The sequence below is a fragment of the Typopeltis vanoorti genome, chromosome 14 (assembly GCF_054136105.1).
Source record: "Typopeltis vanoorti isolate ZY-2024b chromosome 14, IOZ_Tvanoo_1.0, whole genome shotgun sequence".
Classification (NCBI taxonomy): domain Eukaryota; kingdom Metazoa; phylum Arthropoda; class Arachnida; order Uropygi; family Thelyphonidae; genus Typopeltis; species Typopeltis vanoorti.
The window spans coordinates 123836593-123853885 of record NC_143562.1 but is presented as its reverse complement, the minus strand read 5'-3'; the positions used below and the strand labels follow the sequence as shown (position 1 = coordinate 123853885).

General features: G+C 36.5%; 1 protein-coding gene across 1 annotated transcript in view; it reads right to left on the bottom strand.

Moving 5' to 3' along the window:
- Positions 1–17293, bottom strand: part of LOC150099879 (uncharacterized) — a 434429-nt gene that overhangs the window by 143210 nt on the left and 273926 nt on the right. Inside the window, exon 15 of the mRNA XM_090403509.1 lies at positions 15828–15941. Coding sequence (XP_090259635.1) covers positions 15828–15941 — 114 coding nt within the window. The remainder of the gene's footprint in view (positions 1–15827; positions 15942–17293) is intronic.

Sequence of the window (17293 nt, the reverse complement as noted above, 5' to 3'; positions counted from 1 at the left end):
GGACACACATTTCATATGCAAATCTCCTGGTAAAATTTTCTGGCATGAACTCAATGATAAATTCATCTCTGCAGAAACTTGCTCAATGGTCTTTTGATGATCTTCATTGATTTCCTGGCAAACCTTTTCGATGTTTCATCATTTCTGCTTGTCGAAGGCTGGCAAAAGATATGTCTCCATGTTTGAAACAGGAAAACCATTCATAGACCTGTGTTTTACCTAAATTGTCATCCTTAAAGGCTTTCCAAAGCATAACAATAGTCGTAGCTGCAGCGTTATCCAAAAGAAAACAAAATTTCATGCACATTCTGTTCCTTGTGGTCAGCTATCACAAATCACCAAACTTACTTGTAAGCACTACGAAAAAAGCAGCAAGAACAATGAACCAGTTCACACAAGATAATGCCACTTGCCAGACTGACATGGAAAAACTGTGCACTCATGATGCCTAGCAGCATCATCCGTAATAGAAAACGAGGGCACCAAGTTCAGATTCCGATTTTTTTGGCGTACCCCCTTTGCGGGTGGGTAGTATAATCTTTTATGTTGTGGAATGACATTAAATAAACTTAAGAAAAAAGACCCACTGTAGAAAGAACATTTTTTCACTTGGATACAAAGTGAATTATAAGAAAAGAAATTTTACTCTTGGTTTTAACATTTACCCAGGTTACCTGTAAATCGAGGCATATTGCTTTACATCAATTGCCTTAGCATATCTGATAATGCATGGCACTCTTCCATTTCGATGTGCATATTGCTATGCATTATTAGAAAATAGTCTCTACCTGGACTTTGATCTTTACTGAGATCTAACCAGTGAGGATTATTAGACTGAGGAAAATATGTTAAAATCAATGCAGAAGTCATATTTTCCATGTGCAAATAGTATAATAAGAGTTGCTAAAGAATCAGAGCTAGATAACTGGGAAGAGATCTCCACATAGCATTCTATTAGTAGGTATCTATGTTGATACTGTACAAATGGGGATGGGCTGGCAATTTGGGATTTAGTAAATAATTTATATTCTTATTGGCTTAAACCAAACAAAATTAGGACACTGCCAGTTAAAAAAGGTTACCCATCGTTTCTGTCTTGGATCCAGGACAGACAGTTAAAAGCCTGTTGGAACAAATCCCGCAATCTCTAAATCACCATCTGCAAAATTCAAGCATAGCACCATCCACATAAGAGACATTAACTGAAAAGAAGTGGAACTAGAAGAGCTGGAGAAGTACTGGGCTGATGTAACTGATGTTACTGAAACAAGAAGACAAAAAACAGTGAGATTCTTCTAAATCAACAAATATGTTATATTCAGGAAAAGGAAGGAGTAACTCTAGTACGAGTCTGGTCTGAAAAGTTCCCAGACTCGCCCATAGGTGGCAACATTATCAGCAAGATTTTTATTTTTTTTCTAAGTTGGTACATCTGTCATAAGCATCCATGTGAAGTTGCAAGTCATTCTATCGAGTAGTTTTTTTTTTATACAGCTGTCTGAAGCAAAAATGTTGTCTGTATCCCTTGAAATAGATAAAACTGAGTATCATGCAATTATAAAATTATTTGTAAAAGAAGGTTTAACACCAAAAGAAATTCATTCGAAGTTCATAAAAGTTTATGGGCACTCTTCTCCTTTGTTTTCAACAACTAAGAAATGGGCTGCCAAGTTTAACGTGACCTTGAAGATGATCCACGTGAAGGGCGTCCAAAAAAGTGTAACAACACCAGAAATCATTGATCAAGTGTACGATATGGTATTAGATGACTGGCGAGTCAAATCTCGTGAAATTGCTGAGAATATAGGCATTTCAAAAGAATGTGTAGGATATATTTTGCATGAAGTACTGCAAATGAAAAAGCTTTGCACAAGATGGGTGCAACTCTTGCTCACAGCAGATCATAAATACACTCGCATGAATATCTCTGAACAGTGCTTGAAGCGATTTAACAAGAATAAAACTGATTTTGTGCATCGATTTATTACTATGGATGAGAGACGAATTCACCATTACACGCCAGAATCCAAACAGTAGTCAAAACAGTGGATAGAAGCCGGCTGTTCAGTGCCAAAAAAGACAAAGGCAGTTCCGTCAGCAGGAAAAGTCATAGCATTGGTGTTATGGGATGCTAAAGCCATTTTGTTTATTAATTATCTCAAAAAGGGTAAAACAATAACCAGGGAATATTATTCCGATCTTTTAACCAGACTAGACAAAAAATTTTCCGGATCTTACTGAGAACCACTACAGGGATGGGATAATGGTGCTGGAGCATCGGTGGAATAAATGTATTAGTCTTAAGGCAGATTATGTTGAAAAATAAAAATAATTTTGAAATCATACATTTGTTTTTTCATCATTAAGCCGAAAACTTTTCAGACCATCTTGTATTCAACTAAAATGAGGATAACTCCTGAATGGTAGGTAATATCAGGTTGAGTGATGTGGGAAACATCAAAAGGGAGAATTGCATAATGGGCCTTATTCGTGTTTATGTCCTACAAAAGAGGTCATACTAATGAAGTGGAGGAATTTTTCGAACCTTTAGAGAGAAAAGGCAGCTGACACAAAACAAAAGCTGTTCTTGTTAAGCAGGAAATGAATACCACACATATCAAAATGATATGGGAAAATCTGATGAAAAGACCAATGTTAATAAGCTAAAGGTAAGTAATGATGTGTATCTGTGAGATTTCAGTTCAGCATATGAACAAATCATTACAAATATCATGTTCAAACATAATAATGTGTAGAATTTTGCATGGAGAGGAAAAAAACAAAGTAAGAAAAGTTTCATTGAGCACATAAATGTTGATAGTGATATCTTCACAATGTTTCAGGACACAAGAGCATACACAGGATTTGAAATGGTAAGTGATCAACATTCAGTTCTCAGGATAAAACTGAATAGCATATCAAAAAGAAAGAGTGTAAGAAAAGTTTTAAAATGAATCAGTTGAGCGGGTTTCGGGGGTGAACGGTAGATTCAACTATACAAATATTATTCATGAAAAACATGAAAGAACTATAGGCAAACTACAAAGAAAATATTGATTGATTCAGATGTTGAACTCAGGAAGTTAAAGAGGTATGAATACAGAAGATAATATCAAGAAGATGGCAAACAGTTCTGAAAGTTATTGAAAAACTTAGAAAAGGATGGTACACTACAGTATTTTTAGGTGGTAGAAGTAACATGAAAACTGAAGTAATTACTTCAATCGTTCAAAGTAATTACTTTGAAAGATTGCTAAATACGGTATTTAAATATTCCAGACGAATGCAATCAGGAGTGTGTACATATCAATACTAGATGTAGAAAAAGTCATCAAAAAGTTCAAAGGCACGTTTTAAAATTCGATGCAGTAGAAATTTTCCTTTTCTTGCATCGACTTTTACAGAGGTCGCAACTTGTAAACACACTAAAGTAACTTATATTAACGACGTAAATATTTTATAAGCCCATGTATTTAATCCCAAGGAATTAACATGCAAGATTGTACAAAAATAGAAAATATCTAAATTGTAAGGTTCAAGGGCAATGCCCCAGAAATTGGCATTGTACTGATGTAGAAATTGTATATAATGTAAGTGAATTTAATGTGCTCAGAGTCAGCCTGATACTACCTTCAAGATCAGTGGTAAAAGGATGGTATACTTCTGAAGTAGGTCTGCCTTTTTGAAAATAAGATTAAGTGTGTATATTTGGTGAGAACTGAAAGTGAGCTTTAAATGAAGGTCAAGACAGTTTGCGCGGGATGTTTGGGAGCGTTGACTCCTCCTCCAGAGACCCAAGAAAATTGTATAAAAGTCATCTACGAAAGAAAAAGGAGGGAAGGAAAAGAAGAGAGAACTTGAGAGCAAGTCAATTTGTAGTGTTTGTCGGTCCAGTTGAAGTCGTGAGGGACTTCTCTTCTCCCTCAGTAGTCTCACGGGAGCCGTGAAACTACTGAGGGAGAAGAGAAGCATGCATTGCCAATAGGACAGTCTGGTAAGTGCCTCGACTGCCAGACCCTTCGGCCAATTCATAGACATCAGGAAAAATGTGCTCCAGACCCTACGATTCATTCCAAGTGAGATGACGGTGATGATGGAATCTCTGAGTGGAAGTCAAAAACCAGAAATGGATGAGAAGCCAAAGCAACCTAAGAAGGAACTAGGAACAGGTGCATAATAGAATGAAAGAAGATATGCAAGTAAATTTTGTTGTGTTTGATTATGGTATGTGAAATTGACTAAGAATCCACGGGACATTCATTATGTTTAACATATGTCAGAGTTCAAGACTGGAAAATTAGTCTAAGAATAGTTTGTTCACAGTTATAGTTAGAATTATATAGTTAGAACTATAACCTTGAATTGAAATGGGCTGATAGTTTTTTTTAATGTTGATATAATATGTTGCATGACTCCGTGCATTTTCTAAATATTAAATTGCTGAAGTTTTAAGTTTAAAGTGAAAGAATCCTTCCTATTGTATGATTTTGTGTAATTGCAGTTTAATGTAAATTAGTCAGAACACTAAATTAGGCCTATACAAGACAGTGTTCAAACCAATTTTAACTTCCAATTTTAGCCAATCATATGGTCCATTTTAAGCATTAAAACAGAGCACTGTGAACAATCTCACATCGTTTCTTCGCTTATAGGGGAATTCCCTGATAACTGAAATTGGAAAATGGTGATGTATCTTCACCAAAAAGAAGGGAATTCCCCATTAATTTCAACTGTAAAAATTTAACACAGATAAATTCATGCTATAGGGAATCTTCTTAAACCAATTAAGTTGGTGGAATGTTGTTGAACGGAAACTGCGTTATAGGAGGGCTGTCGCAATTTTGGCTCCGCGTTATATGGAAACCGCGTTATAGGAGGGTTTACTGTAATATAAGAGAGAACTATTAATAGAGAAATAAGATAAATTAGAGAATAAATAACAAATAAATTAAAGGGAACAGGGGAATATTACAATGTGAAGTAGATGATATTCGACCATAAATGCTTAAATATGAAGGTATAAAAGTTTCACAATTACTTCCCTACATAAACCAGATGGAATGGTCAGAAGGTCAAATTTCAGATGAGTGGGGTAGAGCTCTCATCAATAAAAACAAATAAATGAATGAATAAATAAAAAATAATAATAAAGTTGATTATGATAATTAGAGAGGAAGTTCCTTAGTGGGTGTTCCAATTCCTGCAAACACACTTGAGAAGAGGATGGGGGGGGGGGGAAGAATCTTGGAGAGGAATAAGCTGCATCCAGTTCAAATAGTTGAGAAATCATGGAAATCATCATCAAATTCCTGCCATGTACCCTCAAGGGGTGTACAGGATATGATAGTACTACATGAAAAAATTACATCATTACTAACTTCCTATTTACATTTTCCTCCAAATCAGTCTGTTACTTGTCAAGACTCCAACATTATCAGATCTTATATATTTCTATAGTCTAAGGCACTTTGTACCATAAAAATCCACCTATATATCATGGAAATCAGGGGAATAAAACAAGTGTATTAAAGTTTTGGAAAAGGCATATGACAAACTACCAATCCATCTCCTCGACTTTCCATTTAAAAATTACCCCACAGACTTTCCAGAATCTTTTAGACTTATATCTGAAAATCTGAATCTGCTTCCCCTTTCTTTCCATTTGCTCTATTCTTCCCAGATGACCTTCTGCATGAAGTGTTCTACCAAAATCCACAACCTCCAACTTTTCAAGAAAAATATAGGATAATCTTTCCCTTCTTAATCAGTTCCCCAATGTGATATACATTCAGAAAACTCTTGTAATTGGGAGAGATATTAATGGAAACCAATAGCATACACAGAATGATCCATACAGAAAAATCATATTCCACTGCTTGGAAAGAAGTCAATGAATACCCATATGGAAAAGGTGCATCATGCCATGTAACGAGTCACATGTTTGTAGCTTGTATAAATGGGAGAAATATGATGCCCCAAGTCTGCAACTTTGTCTGAGAGAAATGCCTAAGAGAAGGGAACTAAAACAGAGTTTGAAAGACGTGTTATGATAGGATGGCATGTTGCAGGCCTATCTGTTCAGCAAATTGTTAACAAACTGGGTCATCCCAGGTTGACAATCAGTAATACCACAGTGAGATGGAAGGGTAGGGATTTGATTGCAAGTACCCGCAATGAACAACCCACCACACTCACCGAACATGACTGTAGGGTGCAATAAAGGATATGTAAAAAACCACCAATTGTCAGTTGACACACTGCATGTGGAGTTCCAGACATTTACTGGAACATGAATCTGCACAAAAACATTCAGAACTGAGTCTCAACATCATGGTTTCCATGGTAGGACTGCAATATGCAAGCCCAGCATTACCTGAAACAACATGCAGCGTGGTCTTCAGTAGTGCAAAAAGGGTGTACAGCGGGATGTAAAAGCTTGAAAGCTGTGTTATGGAGTGACGAAAAATTTTATACCCTCTAGTGAGCAGATGGATGGGTGTGGATGTGGTGGATGCCCAGTGAACATCAGTGGTGTAATTGTATGGTCCTGTTTATCCTTTGTTCTATGTTTGTGGTATCTAAGAGGTATTTGAACATTTTGGACAATGCAATGCTTCCTAATTTGTAGCATTTCTAAGGAAATGACCATTGTCTCTTTCAGCAAGACAATGCACAGTCCTGAGGATGCTGTTGTAACTGCATGGTTTGTAGATATATGCATGTCCCCACACTTGACTGGCCTCTATAGAGCCCTGATCTCAACCCTATTGAACATCTGTTAGAGCACCAGGTGAAGTCAAGAGACATCTGGCCAATGACAGCCCAGCAACTTCATTACATGCCTACAGGAAGAATGGTCAAAAATTCCCACTGATTGCTATTGTACACTTGTGGAAAATAAGCCCATAAGCTTTCTGCAGTCTCATCACAGCAAAAATAGGTCCTTCATCTTAGTAAAGTGGGTCTTGTGGCTGTTTGTTCCTCACACTATGGTATGCATTGACCTCTTTCCAAGAAGCATATATTCCTCTATAAACTACTCTCTGATATTGGTTCATCAGCCAACCTCATCCAGCTACATATCTATCTGTCATTTGCTCTGATTTATGCAACAGAGTTTCACATGGTATCCTATTAAATGATTTTGCAACATTCAGCATCATCATTTTGTAGCCATTATGTGACTGTGGTCATCATCAGGGAGTACAATATGAGACTCGTAACACATACACACACACACACACACACACACACACACACACACACACACACACACACACACACACACACACACACACACACACACAAAGGAAACAAACTAAATGAAACATGGACAAAAGACAAAAAGTCCTAACTAAGGTGAAGCATCCTCAGGCATCACCTGTTATGCCCTCAGATGTAACTGGAACCCTAGCCGCCAAAGAGTATTTTTCTGTTGTCAACCATTTCTGAATCTTATTCCTAATATTGGTGTTTCCTATACTTGGATAAGTTTCATGTAACCATATTTCTGCAAAGTAAGCTGATTTTTAAGAGCAGCAGCAGATTCTACAAACAGCCTTTCTCTTCTAAGTTTACTACAATGGAGCATGGTGATCTTTTTCCCATTGATTCTATGAGAATTATTTGAAAAAGACTGTACGTTTTCCATAAATTCCATAAACTACTCTTTGATGCATGTTCATTAGTGAATCTCATCCACATCACTAGCTTCATATCTATCTGCTCTGATTCATGCAACAGAGTTTCCAAGTGATATCCTATTAAATGATTTTACAATGTTCAGCAGCATCATTTTGTAGCCATTATATGAAGCTGCACAAACTAGATTTGCACCACTACTTCTCCATGCCAGGAGTGGGTAATTTGCAGGCCTGCCATCCTTGGATGTGGTAGCCATTCATTAGTTTCCCTCTCAAGAACTGAAATTTTTCCAGTTACTCATTATATGTAACTGAACATTACTGAATGCAAATATGACTTATCAAATCACAAAAAAACTAGCCATATCAAAAATCATACTACGGAAATATCATTTGTTGGAGGCCATTCAATCAAAACACAACTGTGAAATCAATAGGGTTATTATGGATTTTTAAGTAAACAAAATGAAATTATATTGCTCAGAATCTCCAGCCATAAAGAACTGACCAATGAAACTGACTCTTTTTTCCCTAGGAAGATAGGAAGCAGATGATGTTTTTCTGATTATTTCCACTGTTTTATTTAGTTATGGATTTCTGCAAACTTGTGCAGGATTTATTTCAGAGAATATCAGTATCTGCATCTGATTTTATATCAAACATCTTTTTGTACTGTCTTCAATTCTTACCATTGACTTGCATCTTAAATATAAACTATGTATTATAAAATCCTATTTATTCCCATGATTTCTCAACTATTTACCTTAAAATAAAAATCTAATCATGACAACCTCTATTACTTGAACCCAGCTTGTTCTTGGCATTTTCCTTCTCTAATTTTTCTTATCCTCCTCTCAAGTATGTATTTATAAATCTTACTTTAAATATTCAGTAGAGAAATGCCTCTCTAATTCTCATATTCACTTTTTTCCCCCTTTTTATGGCAGGTAATATGAAAGTTCTACTCAAATCATCTAGAATGTGATTCTCAGACAAGGCCTGAATTCTATTGCAGCCACTTTAATACTTCATATTTGAGCAATTCTGAGGGAATGTTATCTATCTCAGTTCTTTCCACATTAGCCTGAGGCTGATGATGGTTTGTGCTTTGAAATTGTGCTACAGTTGTGCATCGATTAGATACAAGTGTTCTTCAGTGGTATTATTGTTTAGAACTGTGTTGTATATATTGTGTTTTCACTGCCGTTTGTTTCACTATATCAACGTGTAAAGATGGTGTCCAACAAGAAAAGTACGTCATCGGCGCGCAGGACTTCTACTACTACACGAAAGGCTGGCTCAGCGTTAGATTTTTCGCAATGGATGTGTTGCGGAAACTGCTACATGTATGTGCCGAAAAATGTGAAGGATCTGTGGTCGGTCTGGCAAAATGAGAAGAACAAAAATGTCGACGTATGTGAGAAGTGCCGGGATAGGCTGGAGCTTTAGGAATGGAAGCTGACATCGGGACCATAGCGGAAGAACTTCGGCGGGAGTTTATGAAAATGAAAAATGACCTTCATCTTCTTCATGAGAAAGTGGAAGTGATCGGTAAGGAGATACTGGAAGTTAAAGCTGAGTTTAATGTGTTAAATAGAGAAATTAGGACTATAGAGATTCCTTTAGCTGAAGTAACTAGAACAGGATTACATATGGGTGAGTCTTTGGTGAATGATTCAGTAATAAATAGTATGGGAGTGATTGGGAGTCAACAAAATAAAACCACAAGTGGCCTAGAAGAAATGAGATGTAGTGAGAGTGGGGGGGGGGGGGGGTAAGTAACAGAGAGTTGGGTAATGAAGCTGGGAGAGTCATGCTGAATAGTGTAGAGAATGAGTCCATGAGTGTGGACTTGAATGAAGTTAATAGTGGTAAAATATATGGTGATTCTATGATTAAGGTGATTCTATGATGGAGAGTGGTATGCATGAGGAGTGCTTGGCTGATGGGACAATAGAAAGAGTGGCTTTAGCAATAAAGAGAGGGCATGAAGCAGACAAGATGATAGTTATGGTGGGTACGAATGACCTGAGAGGTAGTATAAATCGGGTAGGAAAAGATTTAAGAACATTATTAGATATTGTGAAGAGGAAAAGTGTCAATGGGAGGATAGTGTGTGTGCTGCCTCGTTTTGACAATTACGAGTTAAGTAGACGAGCAATGATAATGAATGATATGATTGCAAGAATGTGCAAAAAAAGAGGTCTGGAGTTTGTTGATGTTTGGAGTGTGTTTAAAGGAAAAGGGCAGTTGTATGCTGGAGATGGACTGCATCTTAACATGGAAGGACATAAGCGATTGAAGAAGTTATTGTTTTCTGAACAGGTTGAAGTTATTGGGCAGGGAAACTAATATCGAAAAGGTTGAGTGTAAGAGAGAGAAACTTTAGCACTGATTGTGTATTTATTGATCCTTATAAGCAGAATAAATTGTAGAAGAGAGGGGATAAAAATCGGCATAGGACTACGGTAGTTAGTGACTTATATATCAGTTCTAAAGCCGATACAAGATCTAGAGGGAATTTGCAATTTTTGTATACCAATGCTAGAAGCATTCGAAATAAGAGAGAAGAATTTTTGACATTATTCAGTGAAATCTCACTAAAAGTTGTAGGCATTAGTGAAACTTGGCTGTCAGCAGAAGATGTGGTCACTGGAATTGAATGTGATGGGTACAGTATTTTCAGGGAGGATAGAGAAGATAGAACAGGAGGAGGAGTACTGTTGATGATAGCTGATGTGTTGCAGCCAAAGAAAGTAGTATATCATGATGATAGACATGTGAATGAGAGTTCATTTGAGGCAGTCTGGTGCGAAATAGTGACCAACGCAACCAAATATACAGTTGGATGCTGCTATAGGCCAGGGAGTACAGGGGGAGATATTGAATTCATGCATCAGCAACTTAGTGCAATGAGTGAAGGCTTAGTGATTATTATGGGGGATTTTAATTATGGTGATATCAATTGGAAGGAGGAAATATCACGTAGCAAAAAGGAAATGGAGTTCATACATCTTCTACGAGATAATTACTTGAAACAGCACATAACTGAAGGGACACGTGGTGTGAGAGTGTTGGATCTGGTTATTGGTTCAGAGGTTATATGCATAAGTAAGGTGTCCTCGTTACCTCCAGTTGGTGAAAGCGATCATGTGGTATTGACTTGGGAGGTTGCAAAATCTGTGGATTTTTCTATTAAGAAGGGGTATGTACAGAACTACAGGTTAGGCAATTATAACAAGCTTCGGAGCGAGCTTGCAGCCATCCCATGGCAGAACATATTGCAAGGGAAAGATGTTAGCAGTGCTTGGGATAAAATCAGCGGGTATCTGAGGAAAGCAATATCAGATTGTGTCCCCATGGTCAGGAGGTCAAACAAGGCAGGCATTAGATGGATGAGCAGTAGTATCAAGCTTGAACTGCAAAAAAAGAAAATGTTATGGAGAATTTACAAGGAGAAAGGCGATCAGGACACCCATGAGCAGTACAAGGCTCAAGCTAGGAAGGTTACCAGCATAGTAAGAAAAGCTAAATCAGATTATGAGAAGACCTTACCCAAAGAGATCAAGGGTAATCCCAAAGAGTTCTTCCGCTATGTGGCAAGTAAGAGGAAGAATGACTTCGGAAGGATAACCTTAGTGGGTGCTGATGGTATTGAGGTGACAAAATCAGATGTAATAGTCGAGTTACTGAGTGATCACTTTTCAAAAGTCTATCACCCAAGTGAGGATATCTCTATACCTTTAGCAATACCTAATGTGAGAATTGAAGCTAAAGAATCAGAGGTATTAAATATATTGCAAAACTTAAATGCAAACACTGCGGTAGGCTTAGATGGAATATCAGCTCGGGTGTTGCGTGAAGGTGCAAATGAATTGTCAACCCCTCTTACTTGGATATTTAATTTAAGTTTGAACTCTGGTATGGTCCCTAGGGAGTGGAAGTTAGGCAAAGTGGTTCCTTTGCATAAGGGTGGCTCTAAAACTGCGGTATTAAATTACAGACCAATCACCATCTCAGGAGTAGTGGTAAAAGAATTGGAAAAGTTGGTTAAAGACAAAATTCAAGAATGGGTGGATCAGGATATGATACTCTATAGAGGCCAACGTGGTTTTGTTAAAGGTAGATCCTGCCTTAGCAATCTATTAACTATTCGTAATAGAATAACATCTGAGTTGGACAAAGGAACTGGCTACACAGTGGTACTTCTGGATTTTGCTAAGGCTTTTGATACCCCATAGAACACTGTTATGCAAATTGGAGCAGATGAGAATGGATATTAAATTGGTGATATGGATAGGAGAATGGCTCAGGGAGAGATACCATAAGTTGGTGTATGGAGGAGCCGAATCCAGAATGAGGCAGATGACCAGTGGTGTGCCTCAGGGCTTGGGCCAATGTTGTTTAATTTGTATAAATTGATATAGGAAACAGCTTAAAGGGAGATATTCAGTTGTTTGCTGATGATGCAAAGTTGTGTAGTGCAATAAAAAATCAAGCTGATGTTGAAAGTTTGCAGGAGGATTTAAATAAGCTGGTAAAATGGGCAAAAGAAAATGGATGTCAGTTCAATGTGGAAAAGTGTAAAGTCATGCATTTTGGGATTAAAAGATTACCAGCTGTGTACTACATCGATGGAAAGGTACTCCAAGAGATTGATGAGGCTAGGGACTTAGGGGTATTGGTAGATAGGGAGATGAAGTTCAGAGGACACATTGCTAAGGTGTCCAAGATTGCACATAGGATTACTTGGTTGTTGAGGAACACACTGACATCCAGAGATAAAGAGGTTATTATTCCCCTATATAAAGCATTGATACTTCCACATTTGGATTACTGTGCTCAGGTCTGGTCACCTGGATTCCTTGGAGATGAGGAGGCTGTGGAGAGGGTTCAGAGAAGAGTGACCAAGTTGGTGAGTGATATAAAAAATGCTCCCTACGTTAATAGATTGAGAGCTTGTGGATTACAGAGATTGGTTGATAGGCGAAGAAGAGGGGATATGATAGAAACATTCAAATTACTAAAAGGTTTTTATAGGATTGATGCAGGGGAAATGTTTCAGCTGTGTGATAGTGATGGAAGAACAAGAGGTCATCTCTGGAAATTAAAGAAGAGTGTGGTTAACAAAAGTGTCAGAACAAGGTTTTTTGCCTGGAGGGTGGTGAATGAGTGGAATTCATTGCCTGACTTAGTTGTGAGCTCTTCGTCTGTAAATGAATTCAAGAAGAGATATGACAGATATTGTTTTGCTAGTTTGGGTCTCCCGCGATGAGTCTACTGACTCCATGGAGATACCCGTAATAATAATAATAATAAAAAGTAGTGACATTCACTCCTGGCTGCATTCTTTTGAATATTTTTTTTTTAAATTTTTGTTCTCCTTTATGTTTCATTTAGCAATCTTTCAAAATAATCTTCCCCTCCCTTTTCGATGCACTGTAATTCATTCATGGGCATGCTAAAAACATATTTAGACTTAAAGCTTCCTCCATTTCAATGGTACTTCAGTAAACAGTGGTGATGAAGACTGACGACTGTCAGATAGTACACAGGACTACAGTTGTAATAAGACTTTTTTGCTAGATGATGCATAATCCCACTGTCACATATTCTGCAAGTTGAGCCCACAGGGAACATCTGAGTACTGGTAAGTGGGAGGCAGTGTCAAGTACATGTTATGGCAGTGCTGCCATTACTGTATTCTTTCATCTAATTTTGAATCAAAAATGAAATGAGCAAGCAGCGTCTAATAATAATAATGACAATAACAGTGCCATTGTGATTAAAATAAATCTCCCACAAAAACAAATTTTAACGAAATAGCTGAACAAAGCACTTACACATCCAGTTTTCTAACATATGTGGAATTAATGTCAACATAAATGATGCATATCACATACAAACCATCTACTCAATAAAAACCCAAATGTAGCTACAACACCACAGCCCACCCTCATTTTCCATACACCTTTCATAATTCCTTTTGCCACAAATTAGAATGCTTAATTTAGAATGGTCTGCTTCTGACCTCCTTTGGTTTAAGGTTTTTCTTGCCACATTCAGTAATGGTATATGCTGTATTTTTTGCTCTCCAAATTCCCAAACACTACTCTGACTCTTTACTCACTATTCATAAAGCTTGATAGTCTGCAATTCAGCTTACCAAATAGTGAAGTCATCTTCCTAGCTAACCTTACTATCCATAACTCCAACAGGTTATCCTTTTCAAACAACAACACTGATCATGCTGAATGACACTGGTTTGGTTCAGTTCAGTCTACATAAGGACAGCTAAAGTCATACTACACCAATACAGTATCACAACAGCAAGAAAAGTAATAAATAAATAAACAAAACAGGTACAGGAATGAATGTTTAAAAAAAAACAGATGCACAAAAAACCAAATACAGACAGGTGTATAAAAACAAGCACAAAGAAGTTTGCATAAATCATATAAAACCAACCAGGTATTAAAAGCCTATATACGGTAACTAAATTCTATAAATAAGAATGATATATTCAATATGTACATGATACCTACCAACCTAAATTCCTAATGCTCTCATAATACCCTTTACTTTTTTTTTTTAAAGCTAGTTCTCCTTCCAGACACGCTGTATAGGTCACTTCTATCAGTAACTCAAATCAAATTTTTAAATAAGATTTGATTTGAGTTACTGAGTTTATTTTCATATGGGATGTCCTTCTTCCAACCACTCAGAGCTTGTGTCCCATTGTACTACAACAGATACCATGCAAGATAAATAGGTATGGTATGTTTCAGCTGTGTCTTTTATACAGGTATTTCTATGAACACTGTTCCAGTGATTTGGCATATATCACTCCTTTGCTTATCAATGGGTCCATTAAAACATGAGAAGTAACTGCTAAGTTACTTACAGTTCAAAATACACCAAATCTGCTTTTCCTCTTTCTCTTTAATTCCATCTGTCTCTGTTTTCTGGAACAGTTTTCTTACAAAGTGTTCACTGAAATAACTACAATCAGTAGCAATTCAAGAAAAATGTCAATAGGTTCCTTGTTTCCCAATACTCACCTACACTCTATATACTGCACTGATGTGCTACATGTTCTGTACATATAACTTCATTGACATTGCTCAACTTTTGGCATTCATTGTTCAAATAACTTCTGAAACAATAAAATTAAGTACAATATACACCAATCATTAATCTGACATCTCGATAAGTCTTGATGTTTGTCTTTTCATTATTTAAAGTTCTAAATGTCCATGAGCATTACAAAAAAAAGTGCTTGGAATAATAATTTTCAGTAAGAAGAAAGAACAGGAAAAAGTGGAGGCACATACATGTTATTATACACAAATAATTCATGCATTAACTATGAACTTGTGAAAATGAGAGAAATATTCCAGTTTTCTACTGCATATGTACTGTTTCCAAACTATTTGCCTTTATACCAAAAAAATAGGAAACTATTAGTACTTAATATGAAATAGGTGAACTAGAAGTTTGTACCATAATGATCATCTCCATTTTTAATGCAATACTTTCAGTGACTCATATGTTCAATTTATTCTAATTTACTGAAGTACAATTTCGTTGTACTTCAGCAACAGATCAATGATATACCCCACCCCCCCATCTACAAGCCTGTTTTTTTAACAGGCTTGTAAGCATGGGAAACTATGTTTATAGGGGCTACACAACAGCCCCCCCCCCCTCTGTAATGCAGCATTACTTCACCACTAAATGTGATCAAGTTCAAAGAAAGTTTGATTAAGGATGATGAAAGGAGCTCAAAACCTGGTCGTGGTGGTGGGAGAGAAGGGTAACATTGGGCCATACACAATCTATCCATTATTCTTATACCAGATATCTTCAAAGGGAAAAATAAGTAATGTTTTAACAGAACTGCCAACTCAGTGATCCTTGAATACATCTGGTATAAATAAGCTAATCTGAGACATTGGACAATAAGAATAATTTAATTAGTTAAAATTCAGTATTATATAGTATATAAACTATATGATAATTAAACTTTGACACAACACACCACAGGCATCTGCATTCTGACTAACTTCATGAAGCCTAAAACTTACAATATCATGCAAATAAGAAAATACTATATTTTTCATAAAATTACAAGCTTGAAAATCATTTTATTACACATATGTAAATAATATCAATATTAAATACCTGAGAAGAATAGGTGAGCAGCTTTCCTGGAAGATAACTCATATCAGCAATTTTAACGATTTCAGAGTTACCATAGTCAATGTAGTTGACTAAACAAGTGCCATTTTCATTAACCTGAAAATAACATTTATACATTAACATGTATACTTTATTTCATATGGTCCCCCCATCCCTACTAACAGGTAGAGCCCTACTAATGAGGGATTAAGTATGTATTTTATGACTTGTAGATTTGCATGTGTTCACGGAGCCAGTTTGCCTGTTCTGAGAGACAAAAAACACGATTTCCGGGTGAAAGATCCCCTACCTCTGTATGAGACCAGTTAAGTCTCGTATGGAACAGGAATCGAATCAGTATTTTTTTCATACTGTCAATTGTATGGTTACATTGTAGGCCTATTTTGATTTATTGTGTGTTCATTTGCTTTTTTATACTGCACTTAGAAAACTTGTATTATTTTCTAAGTTTTATATTACAGTACAGTAGCTTTTTTCCTATCGGTTACTTCATTTATTTACAGAGTTAAATTGATGTACCATTAGAATCTGATTATTTTTGTCTTAAACACTAGTTATTGTTGCCTCTTGGGGGAAATTCGCTAATCTGAACGAGCATGGTTTTTATTAGTTTGGATTACCGAGATACCACTGTAGTATAAATTATTTAACTAATTAAGTAAATTTAAATAAATTAGCTCGGTCTGATAGAAATATTTTCACATATTAGCCATTCTTGGAAGAGCACCATCCCACTATGCACAAGCATACACTAGAGTGGCATTACTGTATGTGTATTTCATTTAAAAAAAAAAAAGGGTTTTCTTTTTAATTTACATTTTTTATTACATATATTTGAGTTCAACTTTAAGGTTTTACTATACAACCAACTAAAATTATTTCATTTGACTTCAGAGTTAGAGAAGTAGAACGGAGTCTCCCTTAAAACACCACCAGTAGCCTATGCACCAGTGTAGTGGTGGCGAACCTTTTTATGTGCATGTGTGCCAAAAGATTACAAATCAAGTTGTTGATGTGCTGGGCAGTTTTTAATAGGAGAAAAATTAATAGAAAATTAATTAATTTATTTATAAATTTATAATATATATAATATTATTATTATTATAAAAACCTCCGTGTAGTCAAAGACTCATCGTGGGAGGTCCACTGTTATACACACAAATTATCATACTGTGTCTTAAATATATTCACTGTCTCTGCACTCACCACACTCTTGGGCAAAACATTCCAATCACTCACCATCTCCATGCAAAAAACCTGCTCCTCACTCCTTTGTTCACACCCTCCTTACACAGCTTCCAGGAATGACCTCTTGTTCTCCTGCTATCCTCACCCATTCTGTGCAAAACCCCGACATTAATCTGGTAACAACCTGTTAACAGCTTACATGTCTCGATCATATCCCCCTCCCCCCTCCTTCTATCCACCAATTTCTGCAAATTGCATTT